This window comes from Pongo abelii, chromosome Y (assembly GCF_028885655.2).
Source record: "Pongo abelii isolate AG06213 chromosome Y, NHGRI_mPonAbe1-v2.0_pri, whole genome shotgun sequence".
Taxonomy (NCBI): Eukaryota; Metazoa; Chordata; class Mammalia; order Primates; family Hominidae; genus Pongo; species Pongo abelii.
Genome location: NC_072009.2, coordinates 47,236,051 through 47,254,472, shown reverse-complemented (window position 1 = coordinate 47,254,472; position 18,422 = coordinate 47,236,051). Strand labels below are relative to the sequence as shown.

At 35.5% G+C, this 18,422-nt stretch overlaps 1 protein-coding gene across 1 annotated transcript in view; it reads left to right on the top strand.

Annotated features, from left to right (window-relative positions):
• LOC129053200 (deleted in azoospermia protein 3-like) overlaps positions 1–7,510 on the top strand; it is a 48,552-nt gene extending 41,042 nt beyond the window's left edge. The window contains exons 12-16 of the mRNA XM_063721476.1: positions 1,863–1,939; positions 2,702–2,736; positions 4,307–4,374; positions 5,162–5,196; positions 7,447–7,510. Of these exons, the coding sequence (XP_063577546.1) occupies positions 1,863–1,939; positions 2,702–2,736; positions 4,307–4,374; positions 5,162–5,196; positions 7,447–7,510 (279 nt within the window). The remainder of the gene's footprint in view (positions 1–1,862; positions 1,940–2,701; positions 2,737–4,306; positions 4,375–5,161; positions 5,197–7,446) is intronic.
• Positions 7,511–18,422: the final 10,912 nt, after the last annotated feature.

The following is an 18,422-nucleotide window of genomic DNA, read 5'->3' as shown; positions in this document are numbered from 1 at the left end:
ATAAACTGAAAGAGCTACTATCTTTGAAGTTTCCACATTGCCAACTCCAGAAAATTTGGAGAAAGGTGAAGTTTCATATATAAAAGTAACAAGAACATCATGGACTAAAAACATAAAGTACTTAAGTTTTCCATTGTGTTACTTTTATTATAATGAAAAAGGAGACAGCAGGATAAGTACTTCAATATTGTGTTTCTCATGTGTTTTTGAAAATGTGTAGGAATATTTTAATAGTTTTGGTGTCCGTTTTTTTTGTTTGTTTGTTTGTTTTTTTTTAAAGATGCCACCATAGTGGCCTGTTGGAGAGCAAAGGGATTGTGTTGTACTTGACATTAAGTGAATTAGCCAAACGTACACTTCCTGTTCATTCTTGATTTTTTTCCATGTCATGTGTGCCTATAAATATGTTTAAATGATTCTTTATATTAATGTTTTATTTATTTGTTTTTTTACTTTCTTGTTAACCCGATTATAAACTCCAATGGGAGCAACAGTGCCTTTTTTGCTCTCAGGTTTTTATGTGCTTAAGCAATGGCAGGTCCACATAGTGATAGACTATATAATCAAAGAAAGGTAGTATTCACGTGGCTTTAGAATTAGTATGTATCTGCGTAGAATCTGCCTCTGGCTTTACCAGCAATAGAACATTTGTAGAAGAGAAACAGAAATGCTTTGCTGTTAATTACTCTTAAATAAGAATAGGAATAAACAAGAGTATTACCTCTAAACCACCTGAGCTGCTTTCCCCCCTTATAACCAGTTCCTAAAGTGCATGAAAGCAGCTCTCCTTACGTGTCTGCCCACTTTATTCTTCCGTAAGTTTAGCAGTTCATCTAGCTACTCTTTATTTGAAATGATTTCCAGATGCCTCCTCATGTAAATTGCTGACTTCTGGATATATTCTGGTTCTGGAATGGGTAGATTTCCGATGTGGTTTGATATATGTATATAAATCGCGTGAGCTTCTGGCATCTGATTTCTCTGATCCTGCTTACATTGATATTTAAAGTAGGATTTGACATACTCTATCACTTACTGTTGATAAATAGCGTTTGTATTCTTCTTAGTCTATTTTATTTATGTGTTAGTTTAAAAGACATATTCTTTGATGGAAAATAAAGTAACAAAATAATAGTGAACCAGTTGTGCAGTGTCTCTAATTTGTTGACATTTTCCACGTGCTTGAAACATGTATGGTATACCTCTTCTTTTTCCTTCTCTGAACAGTGGCTAGAAAAAAAGCCCTACTTGTTTGTGTCATTGACTGTGAGCCATTACTGAATCTGGGTGTATTCATGTATGCTGCTGCCTGTATGTTTTCAAACAATAAGAATTTATTGAAACATACAAGACATCCTTTCTCTTCTGCACTATTGGATTATAGACTGCACTTAGTTTTTCGGAATGAAGTACAATAAAAGCCATAACATCTATAGAACTACATGTTACCCTATAATATTGTCTAATACAAAACAGTCTAGCAATATTTTTACAGGGAGATAGCAAATGTGTTAATTTAACTTACATTGCAATCTGTCTAAGTGGAGCCTTATCACCAGTGTAAGAAATAACTTCTGGGTGGGCATAAGTACCCGGTATATATAAGGTAAACTTTGGCTGGTGAAATAGTCACTTCTTTTGTCATTTGTCTCTTCCCCCTCCCCACCCAAAGGGTAGCACTTGACAAGAGAATTTTTATTTCTTCATAAAGTCAGTCATTTAGAAATCTGCATTGCTGTACGTAGAAAAACAATTACTGTTTCAAAGTTTTTCATATTTTTGTTATATTGGGAATTGTATTTCTTTCTAATTTTAAAAAACGGTTTACCGTATTCATTTTTTTCTGTAACCTTTATTTTCAGGCATTTCCTGCTTATCCAAATTCACCAATTCAGGTCACCACTGGATATCAGTTGCCTGTATATAATTATCAAGTAATGTAAGGAGTAAAATATTTGCTTTCAGATATTATCGAGGGCTTAAAGTTGTTGATACAAATTTCCTGAATAGTTTGTCATTTTAAACTAGTGAAGTATAGGTAAAATTTAAGAAAACACTTAGAATAAGTCTAGAATGAAGACCTATGTATTACTTAGAAGTAATGGAATAATATTTTGACAGGACTATACTTGGCAATAACTTTTCTGTAGAAGAGTTTTCTGAGATTTGGCCCTTCTATATTTCAGGATATAGTTTTCATCTTTGCTGTCAAATAGCTGAATGAAACATCCAGAATGACTTTCATGAATTTTTTAGGGATATAGAGTGAATAAAATTATTACCCAATTCTTAGAGCACGTAATTCAAATTATAGTTTCATTTTAGCAGGCTGCTTCACCACAGTTGTTGTCTGGTTCTCTTTTCATAGTAGATAGGACTCTATCTATGACCAATAATCATATCTGTCATAATAAATTGAAAGTAGTAACATCTTTGAGATTTCCACAATGCCAAATCCAAAAAATTGGGGAAAAGGTGAGGTTTTATATTTATATGTGGAAGTAACAAGAATATCAGGGATTAGAACCATAAAGCACTTCTTTTTTCCATTCCGTGTCTTTTATTATAATAACAAAGGAGCCAGTATAAGTACTTCAATATTATATATATCATGTGTTTTTGAAAATGTTTAGGAATATTTGAGTAATTTTGATTTCCTGTTTTTTTTTTGTTTTGTTTTTTTTGTTTTTTTTTTTTTAAGATGCCACTGCAGTGGCCTGTTGCGGAGCAAAGGAGGTAGGTTGTACCTCGGGTAAAGTGAATTAGCCTACCATGCACTTCCTGTTCTTTCTGGATTATTTTCCATATCATATATGCCTATAAGTATTTTTAAATGGTTCTTTATATTAATGTGTTACATTTTGTTACTTTCTTTTTAACCCAGTTGCAGTCTCCCATGGGCACAACAGTGCCTTTTTCTCTCTCAGGTTTTTGTGTGCTTAAGCAGTGGCTGGTCCACATAATAAGTGTTCAGTTACTTGTTGATAGACTGTGTAATCTAAGAAAGATAGTATTAATGTTACTTTAGAATTAGCGTGTATCTGCCTAGGGTCTGCCTCTGGCTTTACCAGCCACAAAAAACTTGTTGAAGAGAAACAGAAATGTTTTGCTGTTAATTACTCTTAAATAAGAGTAGGAATAAAAAAGAGTATTACCTCTAAAACACCTGAGCTTCTTTCCCCCCTTATACCTAGTTCCGAAAATATTAGAAAGCAGCTGTTCTGATGTTTCTGCCTAGTTTATTCTTTAAGGATAGCGATTAATCTAGCTCTTCTTTACTTGCAATGATTTCCAGATGCCACCTCATATAAACTGCTGACTTCTGGGTATATTCTGGTTCTGGAATGTATAGATTTCTGATGTCGTTTACTATACCTATAAATCCTGTGAATTTCTGGCATGTAATTTCTCCGATCCTGATTACTTTGATATTTAAAGTAGGATTTGACATACTCTATCACTTATTGGTGATAAATAACGTTTATTTTCTTCTTAGTCCATTCTCTTTATGTGTTAGTTGAAAAGACATTTTCTTTGATGGAAAATAAAGTAACAAAATAGTAGTGAAATAGTTCTTCAGTGTCTCTCATTTATTGACATTCTGCATGTACTTGAAATGTGTAGGATTATACCTCTTCTTCTTTTTTCTTCTCTGAACAATGGCTAGAGAAAAAGCCCTACTTGTTTCTAACATTTACAGTGAGCCGTTACTGAATCTGGGTGTATTCATGTATGCTGCTTCCTGTATGTTTTCAAACAATAAGTATTTATTGAAACATATAAGACATTGTACTGTCCTTCTCCAGTTTTGGATTGTATACTGCCCTTAGTTTTTTGAAATGAAGTACAGAAAAAAACATAACATCTGTAGGAGAACTACATATTACCGTGTAGTATTGTCAAACAACAAAACTATCTGGAAGTATATTGACAAAGAAATAGCAAATGTATTAACTTAACTTACATTGACATCTGTCTTAATGGAGCCTTATCAGCAGCGTAAGAAATAACTTCTGGGTGGGCGTAAGTACACAGTGTAAGTTAGGTAAACTTTGCCTGGTGAAATAGTCACTACTTTTGTCATTTGTGTGTTCCCCTGCCCCACCCAAAGGGGCTTAGCACTTGATAGAGAATATTTCTTTCTTCCTAAAGTGATTCATTCATTTAGAATTCCGCATTGTTGTATTTAGAAAAGTAACAAATATTTTAAAGTTTTTCATTTTTTTTTAAATTTTGGGAATAATATTTCTTTCTAATTTAAAAAGATGTTTTACCGTATTCATTCTTTCTGTAAACTTACTTTCAGACATATCTTACCCAGATTCACCAGGTCAGGTCACCACTGGGTATCAGTTGCCTGTATATAATTATCAGGTAACTGAAGAGGGAGTAAAATGATTTATTTTCAGATACTGTTGAGCCCTTTAAGTTGTTTATACAAATTTCCTGAATAGTGTGTCATTTTAAACTAGTGAAGTGTACCTAAAATTTAGGAAAACACTTGCAATTGGTCTAGAATGAAGCCCTCTGTATTATTTAGAAGTAATGGATTAACATTGTGACAGGAATATAGTTAGCGATAACTTTTCTGTAAAACAGTTTTCTGAGATTCTCTGTGAAACAGTTTTCTGAGATTCATTGTCCCCTTCTGTATTTCAGCATGTAGTTTTTCATCTTCACTGTCAAATAGCTGAAACATCCAGACTGACTTTCATCAATTGTTTAGGGAGATAGAGTGAAATAAAATTATCATCCCATTCTTAGAGCACAGAATTCCAATTATATTTCTATTTTAGCTTGCTGCTTCATGATAGTAGTTCTCTGGGCCTCTTTTCATAGATGTGACTATATCTGTGACCCATAATCATATCTATGGTGATAAGTAATAAATTGAAAGAACTCGTATCCTTGAGATTTCCACAATGCCAACTCCAGAAAATTGGGAAAATGGCGAGGTTTTACATATAAAAGGTAACAAGAACGTCAGGGGTTAGAAACATAAAGTACTTCTTTTTTCTACTCTGTTTCTTTCATTTTAGTAACAAAGGAGCCAGCATGATAAGTGCTTCAATATTGTGTATCTCATGAGTGTTTTAAAATGTGTAAGAATATTTTAATAGTTTTGGTTTCCTTCTTTTTTTTTTTTTTTTTTTTTTTTAAGATGCCACCACAGTGGCCTGTTGGGGAGCAAAAGGGGTTATGGAGTAAAGTGAAATTAATGAAACATATACTTCCTCATCTTTCTTGACTTATTTTTCTATGCCATATATGCCTATAGATATTTTTAAATGGTTCTTTATATTAATGTTTTATGTTTTGTTACTTTAACCCAATTGTAAACTCCCATGGGAGCAACAGTGCCTTTTTGTCTCTCAGGTTTTTGTGTGCTGAAACAGTAGCTGGTCCACATAATGATAAGTGTTCAGTTACTTGTTGATAGACCATATAATCCAGGAATGGTAGTATTAACTTGGCTTTAGAATTGGCATGTATCTGCCTAGAATATGCCTCTGGCTTTACTAGCCATAAAAAATTTGTTGAAGAGAAACCGAAATGTTTTGCTATTAATTTCTCTTAAAGAGGAATCGGAATAAAATGTTTTGCTATTAATTCCTCTTAAAGAGGAATTAGAGTATTACCTCGAATACACCAGAGCTGCTGTCTTACATCACGACTGGATATTTGAAGGATATAATAAGTGTTAAAATTCTCAAACACTCCCGTACTACCTTTGTTTCTTAGAATCCTTCTACCTCTGATTATGTTGATGCCTGGAAGAGATTTTAAAACCAAAGGCTGCCTTAATGTATTTCGACTTTTCGTTTAAAACAAGGTTTCTGAAGTAGCACAATTGAGTTTCAACACAACCTACGTTGAAACTTTTGATACCAGCTCACCTTTTTGAGGAATAAATAAGTAGCTTTTAAACGTATCTGTGTATCTGTTTAATTACACTTTCATTATTTTAAATATAGGCCTTATTCAGCTCTTAACTATCACTGTGGAGAAGTTGATACAGGAGGTGATGTTGTGCCAAATGAATGCTCAATTCATGAAGCTACCACACCCTCTGGAAATGGCCCACAGAAGGCAAACATCTAACTTTGAATTTTTTTAAAATATGTATTTTGTGTTTTTTTCTAGTTTTAACAACTTTTTTTGAGAAGCAAAAATTTTTGCCCAAATTTTAAGATGTTAGCCATAAATCATGGAGCTTAAATAATGGACCGATACTCAGAAGTTAATGTGAAGGTTGTTGAAATTTCAGATACCCCAAATATTCAGTATATACATAAAGGTTCTGATTCAGCAGTCGTTTCCTGTATTTCAGTTCCACTAATTTTCAAAAGCCATTCTTTAATAAATACTGTATTAATATGATTTGGAAGAATGCTATGGGAGGGTTTCCTCTAGAATTCTACTCAAAAGAAGAATTCGTATGAATTATATGTCCCTTTTCTTTTACCACAGTTTTGATCTTAAGCAGTGAAAAATATTATTTAAATAAGCATTCTCTCCATAACATTATATGTGGCAGAAGTTTCCAACAGTGGTGAAGTCAGGAGTAATTATTCAAATACTGAAATAGACAGCGTTGTTTCTGTTTTTTATCATTACTGCAAATTTCTGTAATAACAGTACTGTCACTCTTGCATCACATATGTTCTGTTAAATAGGTGGGAGTGTGGAAGTAGTTGATGTACTGGTAATAGGTATAATACCCAAGAAATCCCATTGGAGTGTAAATTCCTTGATTTGATATTGGATTTTAAATAGTGAATAAATATTAAAACATACTCTTACAGTGTAATTGGCAGATTTTGTCCTGATTTTTGTTTTTTTTTTTTTTTTCTTGAAACATTGGAGTTCACTTAGGGATTTAACAAACTGAGCTTTTTAAACCAGTATTGTATCGCTAAGTTTCTAAAATAATTCTTTGATTTGTCAGAAAACTTACATACTGAGGATATGTGGTAGGAATTACAAATCACATTTTTATGAATTTTTTTTTTTTTTTTTTTTTTTGAGACAGGGTCTTCCGGTGTCACCCAGGCTGGGAGTGCAGTGGTGTGATCTCGGCTCACTGCAACTTCCGTCTCCTCGGTTCCAGTAATTCTCCCTACCTCAGCCTCCTGAATAGGTGGAATTACAGGCGCCCGCCACCCAGCTAATTTTTGTATTTTTTAGTGGAGAAGGGGTTTCGCCGTGTTGGCCAGGATGGTCTTGAACTCCTGATCTCAGGTGATCTGTCTGCCTCGGCCTCCCAAAATGCTGGCATTACAGGTGTGAGCCACTGTTGCCAGCCTCTTTTAGCATTTTTTGCGTTTCTTTAGAAATAAACTAATATGTTCAGTAAACCATCAAAATAAAAGAAACACACACCCTTATTAAGAGCGAGTGAAAGAACGAGTTGTCTTTACATTACTGAAAACTTGTGTGTTTCAGAAATCTGTGGACCGAAGCATACAGATGGTGGTATCTTGTCTGTTTAATCCAGAGAGCAGACTGATAAATTCTGTTGTTACTCAAGATGACTACTTCAAGGTATGAAAGGAATGGTATGCATAATTAAAAAGCCCACTTGTTCCCTCTCAAGTTAGCTGTTTTCCTTGTGGTACATGTATTTTGAGATTTCTTAGAGGAATTTTTTTTTTTTTTTTTTTTTTTTTTGAGACGGAGTCTCGTTCTGTCACCCAGGCTGGAGTGCGGTGGCACCATCTAGGCTCACTGCAAGCTGCAAGCTCAACCTCGTGGGTTTACTTAATGCCATTCTCCTGCCTCAGCCTTCCAAGTAGCTGGGGCTACAGGCGCCCACCACCACGCCCAGCTAATTTTTTCTATTTTTAGTAGAGACGGGGTTTCACCATGTTAGCCAGGATGTTCTCTATCTCCTGACCTCGTGATCTGCCCGCCTCAGCCTCCCAAAGTGCTGGGATTACAGGCGTGAGCCACCGCGCTCGGCCTAGAGCATTTAATTGAACTGTTGGCATTTGACTGTAACCCAATAAACCAGTGTGGGTTTTACTTGGCAGTATATTTTCTGCTGCCAAACCTTGATATATATATGTAGTCGAATTTAGGGAAGAACCCTGCAGCAGAAATTTGTAATTGAAAGGGTTTACTAGAGAAGAGAGTTAGTTGACTACCATGACCAAATAGTAAAAGAAAATTTTAGATGCAGAAAGCAGATCTTGGCCGGGTACAGTGGCTCACGCCTGTAATCCCAACACTTGGGGGCTGAGGTGGGTGGATTGCTTGAGCTCAGGAGTTTGAGACCACCCTGGGTAACATGGCAAAACACCATCTCTACAAAAAAATACAAAAATCATCCAGTTGTGATAGTACATGCCTGTAGTCCCAACTACTCCAGAGGAGTCTGAGGCAGGAGGATTGCTTGAGCCTGGAAAGTTGAGGCTGCACCGAGCCGTGATCGTGCCATTGTAGTCCAGCCTGGGCAACAGAGTGAGAGACCTTTCTCTCAAAAAAAATAAAAATAAAAAAAAGAGAAGAAAAGTAGAACTTAATACATGCGTATTGGACTAAAGAGAAGAAAAGAAATGGTTTATTCAGATGATACACCTGAACAGTGTGAAGGGAGAAAAGGGGTAAAATGAAGCAGTAAAAAGTTCAGTAGAAAGAAAGAAAGGTTGATTCAGAGTTGGTGAAGTGGAAGAGAATGTGGCTAGTTGAATTCCAGAAAGATCTGATTTCTGATCCCACTTTCTATCCATGTTGGATAGACAAATCTTTTATTAAGGTTCTAGTTTTTACAAGTCTAGAATGAGAAGGTACAGGACTAAAGGTTTCTGGGTTCTTGTGGTTTTAAGTCTATAAATATGAAAAAGAACTAACCTGGTCAGCCCAGTGGGAGAAAAATACTATGGTTAATAAAGGGAAGGTGTTTTTTAAGTAACAATTTTATTGAAATAATAGCAGTAATACAATTTATGTATTTAAAGTGTGCACTTCACTGTTTTTTCGTATATTCAAGGTTGTGCAACCATGTCCACAATCAATTTTAGAATATTTAAATCACCCCAAAAATCACCCCACTACCTTAGCAGTCACCTGCTATTTTCCCAGAACTTGTGTATCCCCAGGCAACCACTAATTTACTTTTTTCCTCTAAGGATTTTCCTGTGGCGGACATTTCTTGTATATGGAATCACACATAATGATGTGGCATTTTGTGACTGGATGTTTTCACTCAGCATAATGTTTGTAAGGTTCATCAGTATTCTAGCACTTATCAGAACTTCATCATTTCTTTTCATTTGTAGATATTACTTTATTCTGTTTATGCATTCATCTGTTAAAGACATTTGGATTATTTCCATTTTTTAGCTGTTATAAATAATGCTGTGAACATTCACGTACAAGTTATTGTGTGGACATACGTGCGTGCTTCTCTTGCGTACATACTTGGGAATGGAATTGCTAAGTCATATTCAACCTTTAGTGGAACTGCCGGATTTGTCAAAACTGGCTACACACTTTACATTAGAAAGAAAATGTTTAACCATCGCTTTGTGTCTTAAAACACAACCAGCTTTTTTTCATCTGTGAATGGATATGGGATGAAGCTTAAGACTTTTTAAAAGGTTGTATTGTGGATCATCTGTATAATGTAGAAGAGTAGAGGCACATAGCAGAATTAAGTTCTTAACATCTTTGCAACAGGGAGTAAACATATTTAAATTTGACATTTGTTCTCTTGTTGCTTCATTCTACATAGATAGTATAATTTAGAAAAGAAAGAACTGGAATTGTACATCAGCTTACCTTGCCCAAAGTTCTGATTACATTGGTGTCTGCAGTAGTACTTAAATTATGTTCAAAGCAGAAGACAGTCTTTCGTGTGTTTTTGTTTTGTTTTGTTTTTTTGGTTTTTTTTTTGAGGTGACCTCATTTGGTCATCCAGGCTGGAGTGCAGTGTCGCAATCACAGCTTACTACAACCTCAAACTCCTGCACTCAAGGGATCCTTCTGCCTCAGCGTCCCGAATAGTTAGGACTACAGACATGCACCACCACACTTAGCTAGTTAAAAAGTTTTTTTTTGTTTGTTTGTTTTTGTTTTTGAGATAGAGTCCCACTCTGTCACCCAGGCTGGAGTGCAGTGGTGCGATCTTGGCTCACTGCAAACTCTGCTCCCTCCCAGGTTCATGCCGTTCTCCTGCCTCAGGCTCGCGAGTAGCTGGGACTACAAGGACCTGCCACCACGCCCAACTAATTTTTTGTGTTTTTAGTAAAGATGGGGTTCCATCCTGTTAGCCGGGATGGTCTCGATCTTCTGACCTTGTGACATGCCTGCCTTGGCCTCCCAAAGTGCTGGGATTACAGGCGTGAGCCACCGTGCCCAACTCCTGGGCTCAAGTGATCCTCCTGCCTCAGCCTCCCGAAGTGCTGGGATTACAGGCGTGTGCCACCATGTCCGGCCCAGAAAATATTTTTTTAAACTTGAGTTCTCAAGTTTGAAACTTGAGAACTCAAGTCTGGTGTTAGACAAAAGACTCCCTTTGAAACTTGCAGAGTTTTCTGCTTATTTGGGAGAGGAATCAGAAGTTGGTATCCTGCAGTTGTCTAACATCTAGACCTATTTTGATTGACTGCATGTTGTTATATTGAATTAGAATGCCTGAGATATTTTTGAATGTATTTACAATTTCCATAGCTGATTTCACTCTTCATTGTCTTAATTATCCAGCCCTTTCACAATCTTGCTTCCTACATGACCTCTGAAGATACATGTTGGTGTCCAGTTTTCTAGATTTTAACCTAAATAGATTATCACTCTTTTGACAGATGAGGTAACTTCCAGAAGCCACTTTTATGGCTTGAAATGAAACTGAAGCCTTAAAAATGAAGGCTGAAAATGAAACTGAAGTCTTAAAAAAAGGGCACAGCTTTGTAGAAAAGGAAATGTTATTACTCGTTTACTCATTCCCATTCCTCCTTGTAAGGCCTCTCACTTCTCTTTGCATGTCTGTAGGCAACATAGAGTGAAAATAAAGTTTTGCATGTATTTTGAAGTTTTATCTTCCTTTCTAAAGAATGGCATGTCTTCACAGGTTAATGATACGTCTTTAAATGCCAAAACTTACATATTTTAATCTAAAAACATGAACTTTCAGATTGGAGAGCTGTTCGCAAGCTGTAGTTGCTATTAAATGCAGTTCAATTAGTGAAAAAAAGGATTTTTTACAATTACATTTTCTACCAGCTGTCTTTGGGACATCACTGCAAAATTATTAACTAAGAAGTACATAAAATGATACTGAGTTTAAGTCCTGTTATTTCTGAGTTTACTGGAATTTGTTTTCTTTAATTATTGATTTCTTTTTTAACTGTTTAATAAAACTAGCCATCTTGGTACATTTATCATCCCAGTGTTCAAATATGCTTCCTGAAAAGAATCATCTTTTTTTCTTATTATTTGTAATGTTTAAACTCAAAACAAACGGTTTAAGTTTTGACGACTTTCAGACCCATAGTAGTCATCAGAAATTTTCGGTAAAATAAAAGGACTATTTCTGTCTTTTCCAGGATAAAAGAGTGCATCGCTTCAGAAGAAGTTTGACAGTATTTAAATCTGTTTGATCCTCTCAGCTGTCTAGTTTTGTGGGAAGTTGGTGGTTTTGAATATTAAGCTAAAAGTTTTCCACTGTTCCAGAAATTCTGAATTTTGGTAAATCACACTGAAACTTTCTGTATAAGTTGTATTATTAGACTCTCTAGTTTTATCTTACATTGAAACTGTTCTTCCTTAGATGTTTATTTAGAACCTGGTTCTGTGTTTAATATATAGTTTAAAGTAAAAAATAATTGAGACTGAAAGAATGTTAAGATTTATCTGCAAGGATTTTTAAAAAAATGAAATTTGCATTTTAAGTGTTTAAAAGCAAATACTGATTTTCAAAAACAAGTTTTTAAAACCTGATTTGAAAGCTAAGAATTTTGATAGTCCGAACACAAGCATTTCACTTCTCCAAGAAGTACCTGTGAACAGTACAGTATTTCAGTATTGAGCTTTGCATTTATGATTTATCTAGAAATTTACCTGAAAAGCAGAATTTTTAAAACTGCATTTTTAATCAGTGGAACTCAATGTATAATTAGCTTTATTGAAGTCTTCTTATCCAAACCCAGTAAAACAGATTCTAAGCAAACAGTCCAGTCAGTGAATCATAATGTTTGTTCAAAGTATGTTATCTTTTATCTAGAATCCATATATATATATATCCAATTCGATTGGGATAGTAATTAGGTAACTAAAATTCTGGGCCTACGTTTTTAAAGAATCCGAGACAAACTAAACTTTACTAGGTATATAACCTTCTCAATGAGTTACCATTCTTCGTTTTTATTAAAAAAAAAATTTGTTCCTTGAAATGCTAAACTTAATGGCTGTATGTGAAATTTGCAAAATAACTGGTATTAAAGAACGCTGCAACTTTTTTATGTCACTCAAAGATTAATCAGGAATTGCTTTTATAAAAACATTGAAGTATTAGTTACTTGCTATAGATTTTTATTTTTGTTGTTTAGCCTGTTATATTTCATTTTGTAAAATAAAATATGTCCAGAGGAGACAAAATAGGTAGTTTTGATATTTCTAAATCACGAAAGTTGTTTAGTAAGTATATCTTAAGAATCTGCTAGAGTTAAAGTTAACGTTGTTTCTAGATTAGGTAGTGTCCTCATTTTATATTGTGACCACACAGCTAGAGCACCAGAGCCCTTTTGCTATACGCACAGTCTTTTTTTCCCAGCCTCTTTTACTAGTCTTTCAGGAAGTTTGCTCTTAGGACTGGTGATGTAAAGAATGGAAGTAGCTGTATGAGCAGTTCAAGGGCCAAGCCGTGGAATGGTAGCAATGGGATATAATACCTTTCTGAGGGAAACATTTGTATCAGTATCATTTGATCTGCCATGGACATGAGTTTAAAGTGGCTTTCTGGCCCTTCTTTCAATGGCTTCTTCCCTAAAACATGGAGACTCTTAAGTTAATGTAGTTACTATGGGCCATATTAGTAATGCCCACTGGGGTCTATGATTTCTCAAAATTTTCATTCTGAATCTGAAGGAGAGAGTATTTTAACTTTAGAATTCTCAAGAGGGCTTTATTACACCTCAGAAATCAAAAGCACCATGAATTTGTCCATTAAAAATCACCCATAGTTTTTTTAGTGCTTTAACATTCTGATGTACATCATTCTGTGATTAAATCTCCAGATTTCTATAAATGATACCTATATTCTAAAGAGCTAATTCGGATTATTCCGATATGACCTTAAGGAAAAGTAAGGGAATAAATTTTTGTCTTTGTTGGAGTGAAGTATTTAAAAGCGTAAGGTAAAAGAGATACTAAGTCCTAAACCTTTCAAAATGGAAAATTAATTCTGAACTTAGAAAAATGTTTCTGCTACCTGTTGCTGATACTGTCTTTGCATAAATGAATAAAAATAAACTTTTTTTCTTCAAAAGTGTTTCTGGCTTTCTGATGTAATAATCTAAAATGGTGGGGAGTTGTGTGGGAACTGTGTAACAAGGTTTAAATTCGTATAACAAGCTTAAATTCTTAAAATGCAGAAGTATAAAGTTCAATTTACTAATCTGTCTGAGTTAGCCCATAAAATCAAATGTAGGTACAAAGATAAATTTAAGAGGTGCATCCACAGCAGTGCGGAATAGGAATGCCGATGAACACATCCAACTCTGCTATCTCACGGCTAAGGTCCCTCACATTTTGGATGCTATGAAGCATTTTGTCTACTGTACACTTTGGGCCTAGTCTCTAGATCATTTATTTCGGGGTATTGCAGTTGCCTAATGGAGCTTAAATTTTTTATATTGCATGTACTTCATGTGGATACAATCAAAAAAATCAGTACCACTTCTTCTAGCTCTAGTGTTGGTACTCAGTTCTATAAGCTGAGTCCAATGGAGAGGAAACTCTCCTCAGACACTCTCGTATTTCATTACTTAGTAAGCTTGCTGATTCATAACCATAAAGTTGACTCCAAGGATCTGCAGGATAGCAAACAGTGCTTTGTGCATCACCAAAGATTAAATTGTGATGTTTAGTGTCCAATAATAGGCTAAAAATTGGTAATTCTTTTATGTGCATATGTGTCTATATGTATACATGTGTCTATATATGCATATATCTATGATTGCATATATCTGTGGTTACATACATACTACCGATTATCCAGAATATTTGGTTCTAGCTGATGAAGCTAGTAAGTTTTCAGTATTTTCAGACCCCAAAACTAGATTACATATGCGTTAAGATAGTTGCTTTACACCAGCTTGTTTCTAGTTTCGTATTAAATTATTAACACAAAAATCTTTGGAATTGAAAAATAACAGTTGAGCACTTTTTTGTAAAAAGTTCAAGTTATGGCGAAATCAAGCAGCTCTAAAAAGGTTGGTCACCTCCAAGAGTGTATTCTGCATGTTGGTTTTTTCTTCATGTAAAATCAGATTACCTTTAATTCAAAATAACTTCAAAATTGATAGTACCTGTCTTGCAGGGAAGTCATTGACTCTTAAAAATAAATACTCCACAGCACTTCCCTCGTTATAAAGCACCTCTAGCCCTTCTTCACGAAATTTTTCTTGGCTTTTTTTAAAGGTAAACTGATAAAAATGGGCTGCCACATTGCTTAATCGCCTTGCCTACTTTCCTTGCTGTCAGTTGAGGGTAATAAGGAGCAGCAACGATAAGGCAGCATGCCACCCTGCTTTCACAAAGATGCCAATAGAGAAAGTGGGGAAACATAAGGGAGAGAAAAGTAGCATGTACATATTTTGATAACTGTAATCTATCCCTTCCCAACATGGGTAGTATGTCTCTGTATGTAACTGGTGGTTGTGAGCAATTCCTTACCACTCATTAAAGACAGGACTTTCCATCTTTAGACAGTACATTTTGTAGTAGAAAACAATAGACATAAGTTCAAACTACGAACAGATGTTTTTGAATGCTCATGCAAAATATTCAATCTGCATAGCAAATAAATAATAGGTAATTCAACATTGCATTTAGAGTTAAAAACATCTGTCCAATATGGCTGTAGCTGTGGGCCAATCCCAAGAAAATGCAAAAAAAAAAAAAAAAATTGTCTCTTGGTACAGAAGTTGAAACTACCACTGTACAATTAAACTCTATGGTCGCTATATTTTACATTTTTAACTGATCTGAAACAGTTTTCTAGTTAAAGTCTCTAGTTCGTTTTCCCAAGACAAGGCTTTGTATCTTATGTGCACCTTCATTAATGCTGTATGCCAGGAATGTGCCTTTTTCCACATGAAACTTCAAGATACCAACCAGTTCACTAGGTCTTTAACAATAGAAGAAATACTTGCATGACTGGGATAATCAGGTCATGAACACTCCTTATAAATTTGAAGCAATAGTATAACATTTTAAGCACTTTGGAAAACTGGAGGTTTCATAATCCTCAATCAGATCTTTTTATAGAAAAATCTAGCAAAAATACACTAAGGTTCTAATCACATCTATTATCTTTGCCCAAAATAAAATGGATAGACACACACTCTGTTCTGGCTCAATCTTAGATGAAACTTCAGAAGAAAGGCAGTTGATAATGATACAACCAGGCCAGCTGTTTAAGTGGACATGTCCCCTCTGCCCTTCTACATTTGTGTAAAAATTTTGATATGACTCTCCCCACCTCCTTCACACCCTCCATAAATCTGACTAGGCCAATAAGAATGGAGAGAGGTAATTTAAAAGGCAGAGGACATTTTCTCTTCGTTTTTACCTATGCTGATCCCCTACCTAGTGTTGGAGCAGCTTCACTGTGAGTAAAATCTGAACAGTGTTTAAGCAGTAAAATGGCTATATTGAGAAAAGCGTGACCTGCACTTTTTTTTTCCCCCCCTGAACATGACTTGGTGGTTGCTCATCATTTTGGTTGGTGATGTGTCTTTCACAAACCCATATGCTCAGCATCCAAAGTTGTGTCCATGTTTAGATCAGTTCAATATTTGATAGGGCAGGTTTCCTCAGGATACCAATTTTACAGGGAAGTCAAAGAGCATCAGAGCTATCATAAGGGGTGTTTTTCAGAGGCCAAATCCTGGGCCCCATTCTCAGATGCTCCTGTGCTAATGCTCTGGATGGGCCCAGTAATCTGCATTTTTAACATGTGCCCCAGGTGATTCTGACCAGTGTAACATACTTTGAGAAATATGGCCTCAGTTGTGGAGCTCTCATTATATCATCTCAAGCTACCCCTGGATTTAGGATAGAAACGGCCCTGTCAGGTCAATTATGACTTTCAGAAAGGATTCCGTTGGCTTAATTCACCGAATTCATCTTTCCCTGCCAAGCCCGTGCCTGGGAATGCCATCTGTCCACAGGCAAGAGTAATTCATGAGTGGGCTGAAATAGATGGAACAAAAAGTTTGAAAACCAAGACTTGTGGCCAGAAATCAGTGACAGGAGGGAGTGACTACAGAGGCAAAGCTGGGTTCCAAGGCCAAGAGCAGGCAAGCCAAGGGTGAGGGACTAGGCTCCAGTGGGAGGGGGCAGAGTGGATATCGTGAGGACAGAAACACTGTTTGCCTCCTGGAGTGAAGAACTATGCCTTTGACTCACTTGACAAACTTCACAAATAGTATTACCCATGGTTCTTAGAAAAGTATGGCATGTCATTGCTCCTTTTCCTGCTGTGGAATTTACTACTACCTTTTACGTCTTTAAGCAAGAATGATAATAACAAATCAATATCAAAAAATATGTTGAGATCAAGTTCCAGAGACAGCCTTAGGCATTTGATACCCATATTCTTTTTGTATGTGTCTTTGTGTTTTAAAATTTCACATTAAATTCACTCAAAAGTATAAAAATATTTATTTAAAGAATAATAAATACCCAAGTTGGCTTGAGAAATAGAAAATTTCATTAATTAAAAAAAGTGCCCTCCCTGATCACACCCTCTTCCTCCCCAAGAAGAAGAAACCACTAAATTGAATTTTGGTTTAATCATCTACTGAATAAAATGTTTCTTTTCACAAGATTTTGAACTTTAAGAGAACATATACTGAATTTTTTTTTTTTTTTTGGCACATTGTTAGACTCATCCGTGTTGACTTGGAGGTTGTATTTATTTTCACTGCTTTTTAGTTGTATCAGTTGAATATTTTATGGCTTATTATTTCCCTTGCTGGGGGACAATTGAATTTTATTCTTCATTTTAAAATTTTAAATGTAAATTGTGTTGATTCGTTGACTGCTGTTACAAACTATGCTCCTACGAACATTGTTAAATGCCTCTGATCACTTAGGTACTTGAATGTCACAATAAAGAGTGAACTTTAAATCCCAGCCCCAAATACTTCCTGAGTAAGCTTGGATGAGCTTCTCACTGAGTCTTGGTTTCCTCCTTTTTAAAACAACGATACTAATATCTACTTTATAGTGTTACTATGAGATTATATTGGGCAACGCATCAATGTGGTTAGCTTCCCATCCACAAATCTACCCACCTGCCTCCCACTCAAACCCACCTAAGTTTTCTGTAGCCTTTACATTTCAGTAACTAGAACTTCACAAGTGGTCTATGTACAGAGCAGCCATGGTTTGGTGAATGACTGTGTCCTGAAATGTAGTCTTTTGTGTATCTTCTTTGGTGGTAGGAAGCAGCTCATTATGCTAGGCTCTTCAGGATATTTTCTAGAATAGTTCCCTTTTTCTGAGAGGGCCTTGAATGAGTAGAACACTAACAAATGAGTGAAATAATGGTACATAGGCCAGCATTCCCTAAGCACAATTTCTGTTTTTCCTTCATGGAATGCTGGAGGTGGCAGGCAGGATTTCATATCCCATTCTTCTCATCACATGCATACTCCCTGATATTTGTATAGGATTTTAGGGTTTTCAGAGCTGCTTCATATATATGATTTTGTTCAGTCTTCATCAACTCCTTTGAAGTGCTTGACATGTCTAGGTTTTAGGTGTGATTTTCTTAAATGTGCACACCCTGGGATTTAGATAAATAAGAAACTGAGACTTTACATCTGGGCCATTGCTTTTTATACAATAAGAAACTGAGACTTTACATCTGGGCCATTGCTTTTTATACTATCTCATAGATAGCAGACTCTCCAAATCAAAATACAGAAATATTTTCACTAATACATAATAATTATACACATTTATGGGATATCTCTGACAATCTCATACTTCCATACAATGTGTGGTGATCAAAACAGGGTAATTGGGATATCCATCACCTCAAATGTTTATCATTTCTTTGTGTGGGGAGCATTTTCTACCTATTTGGAACTACACAATAAATTATTGTTAACTATAGTCACCCTCCTGTGCTGTCAAACACTAGAACTTATTCCTTCTAACTGTATTTTTGTATCCAGTAAACAACCTCT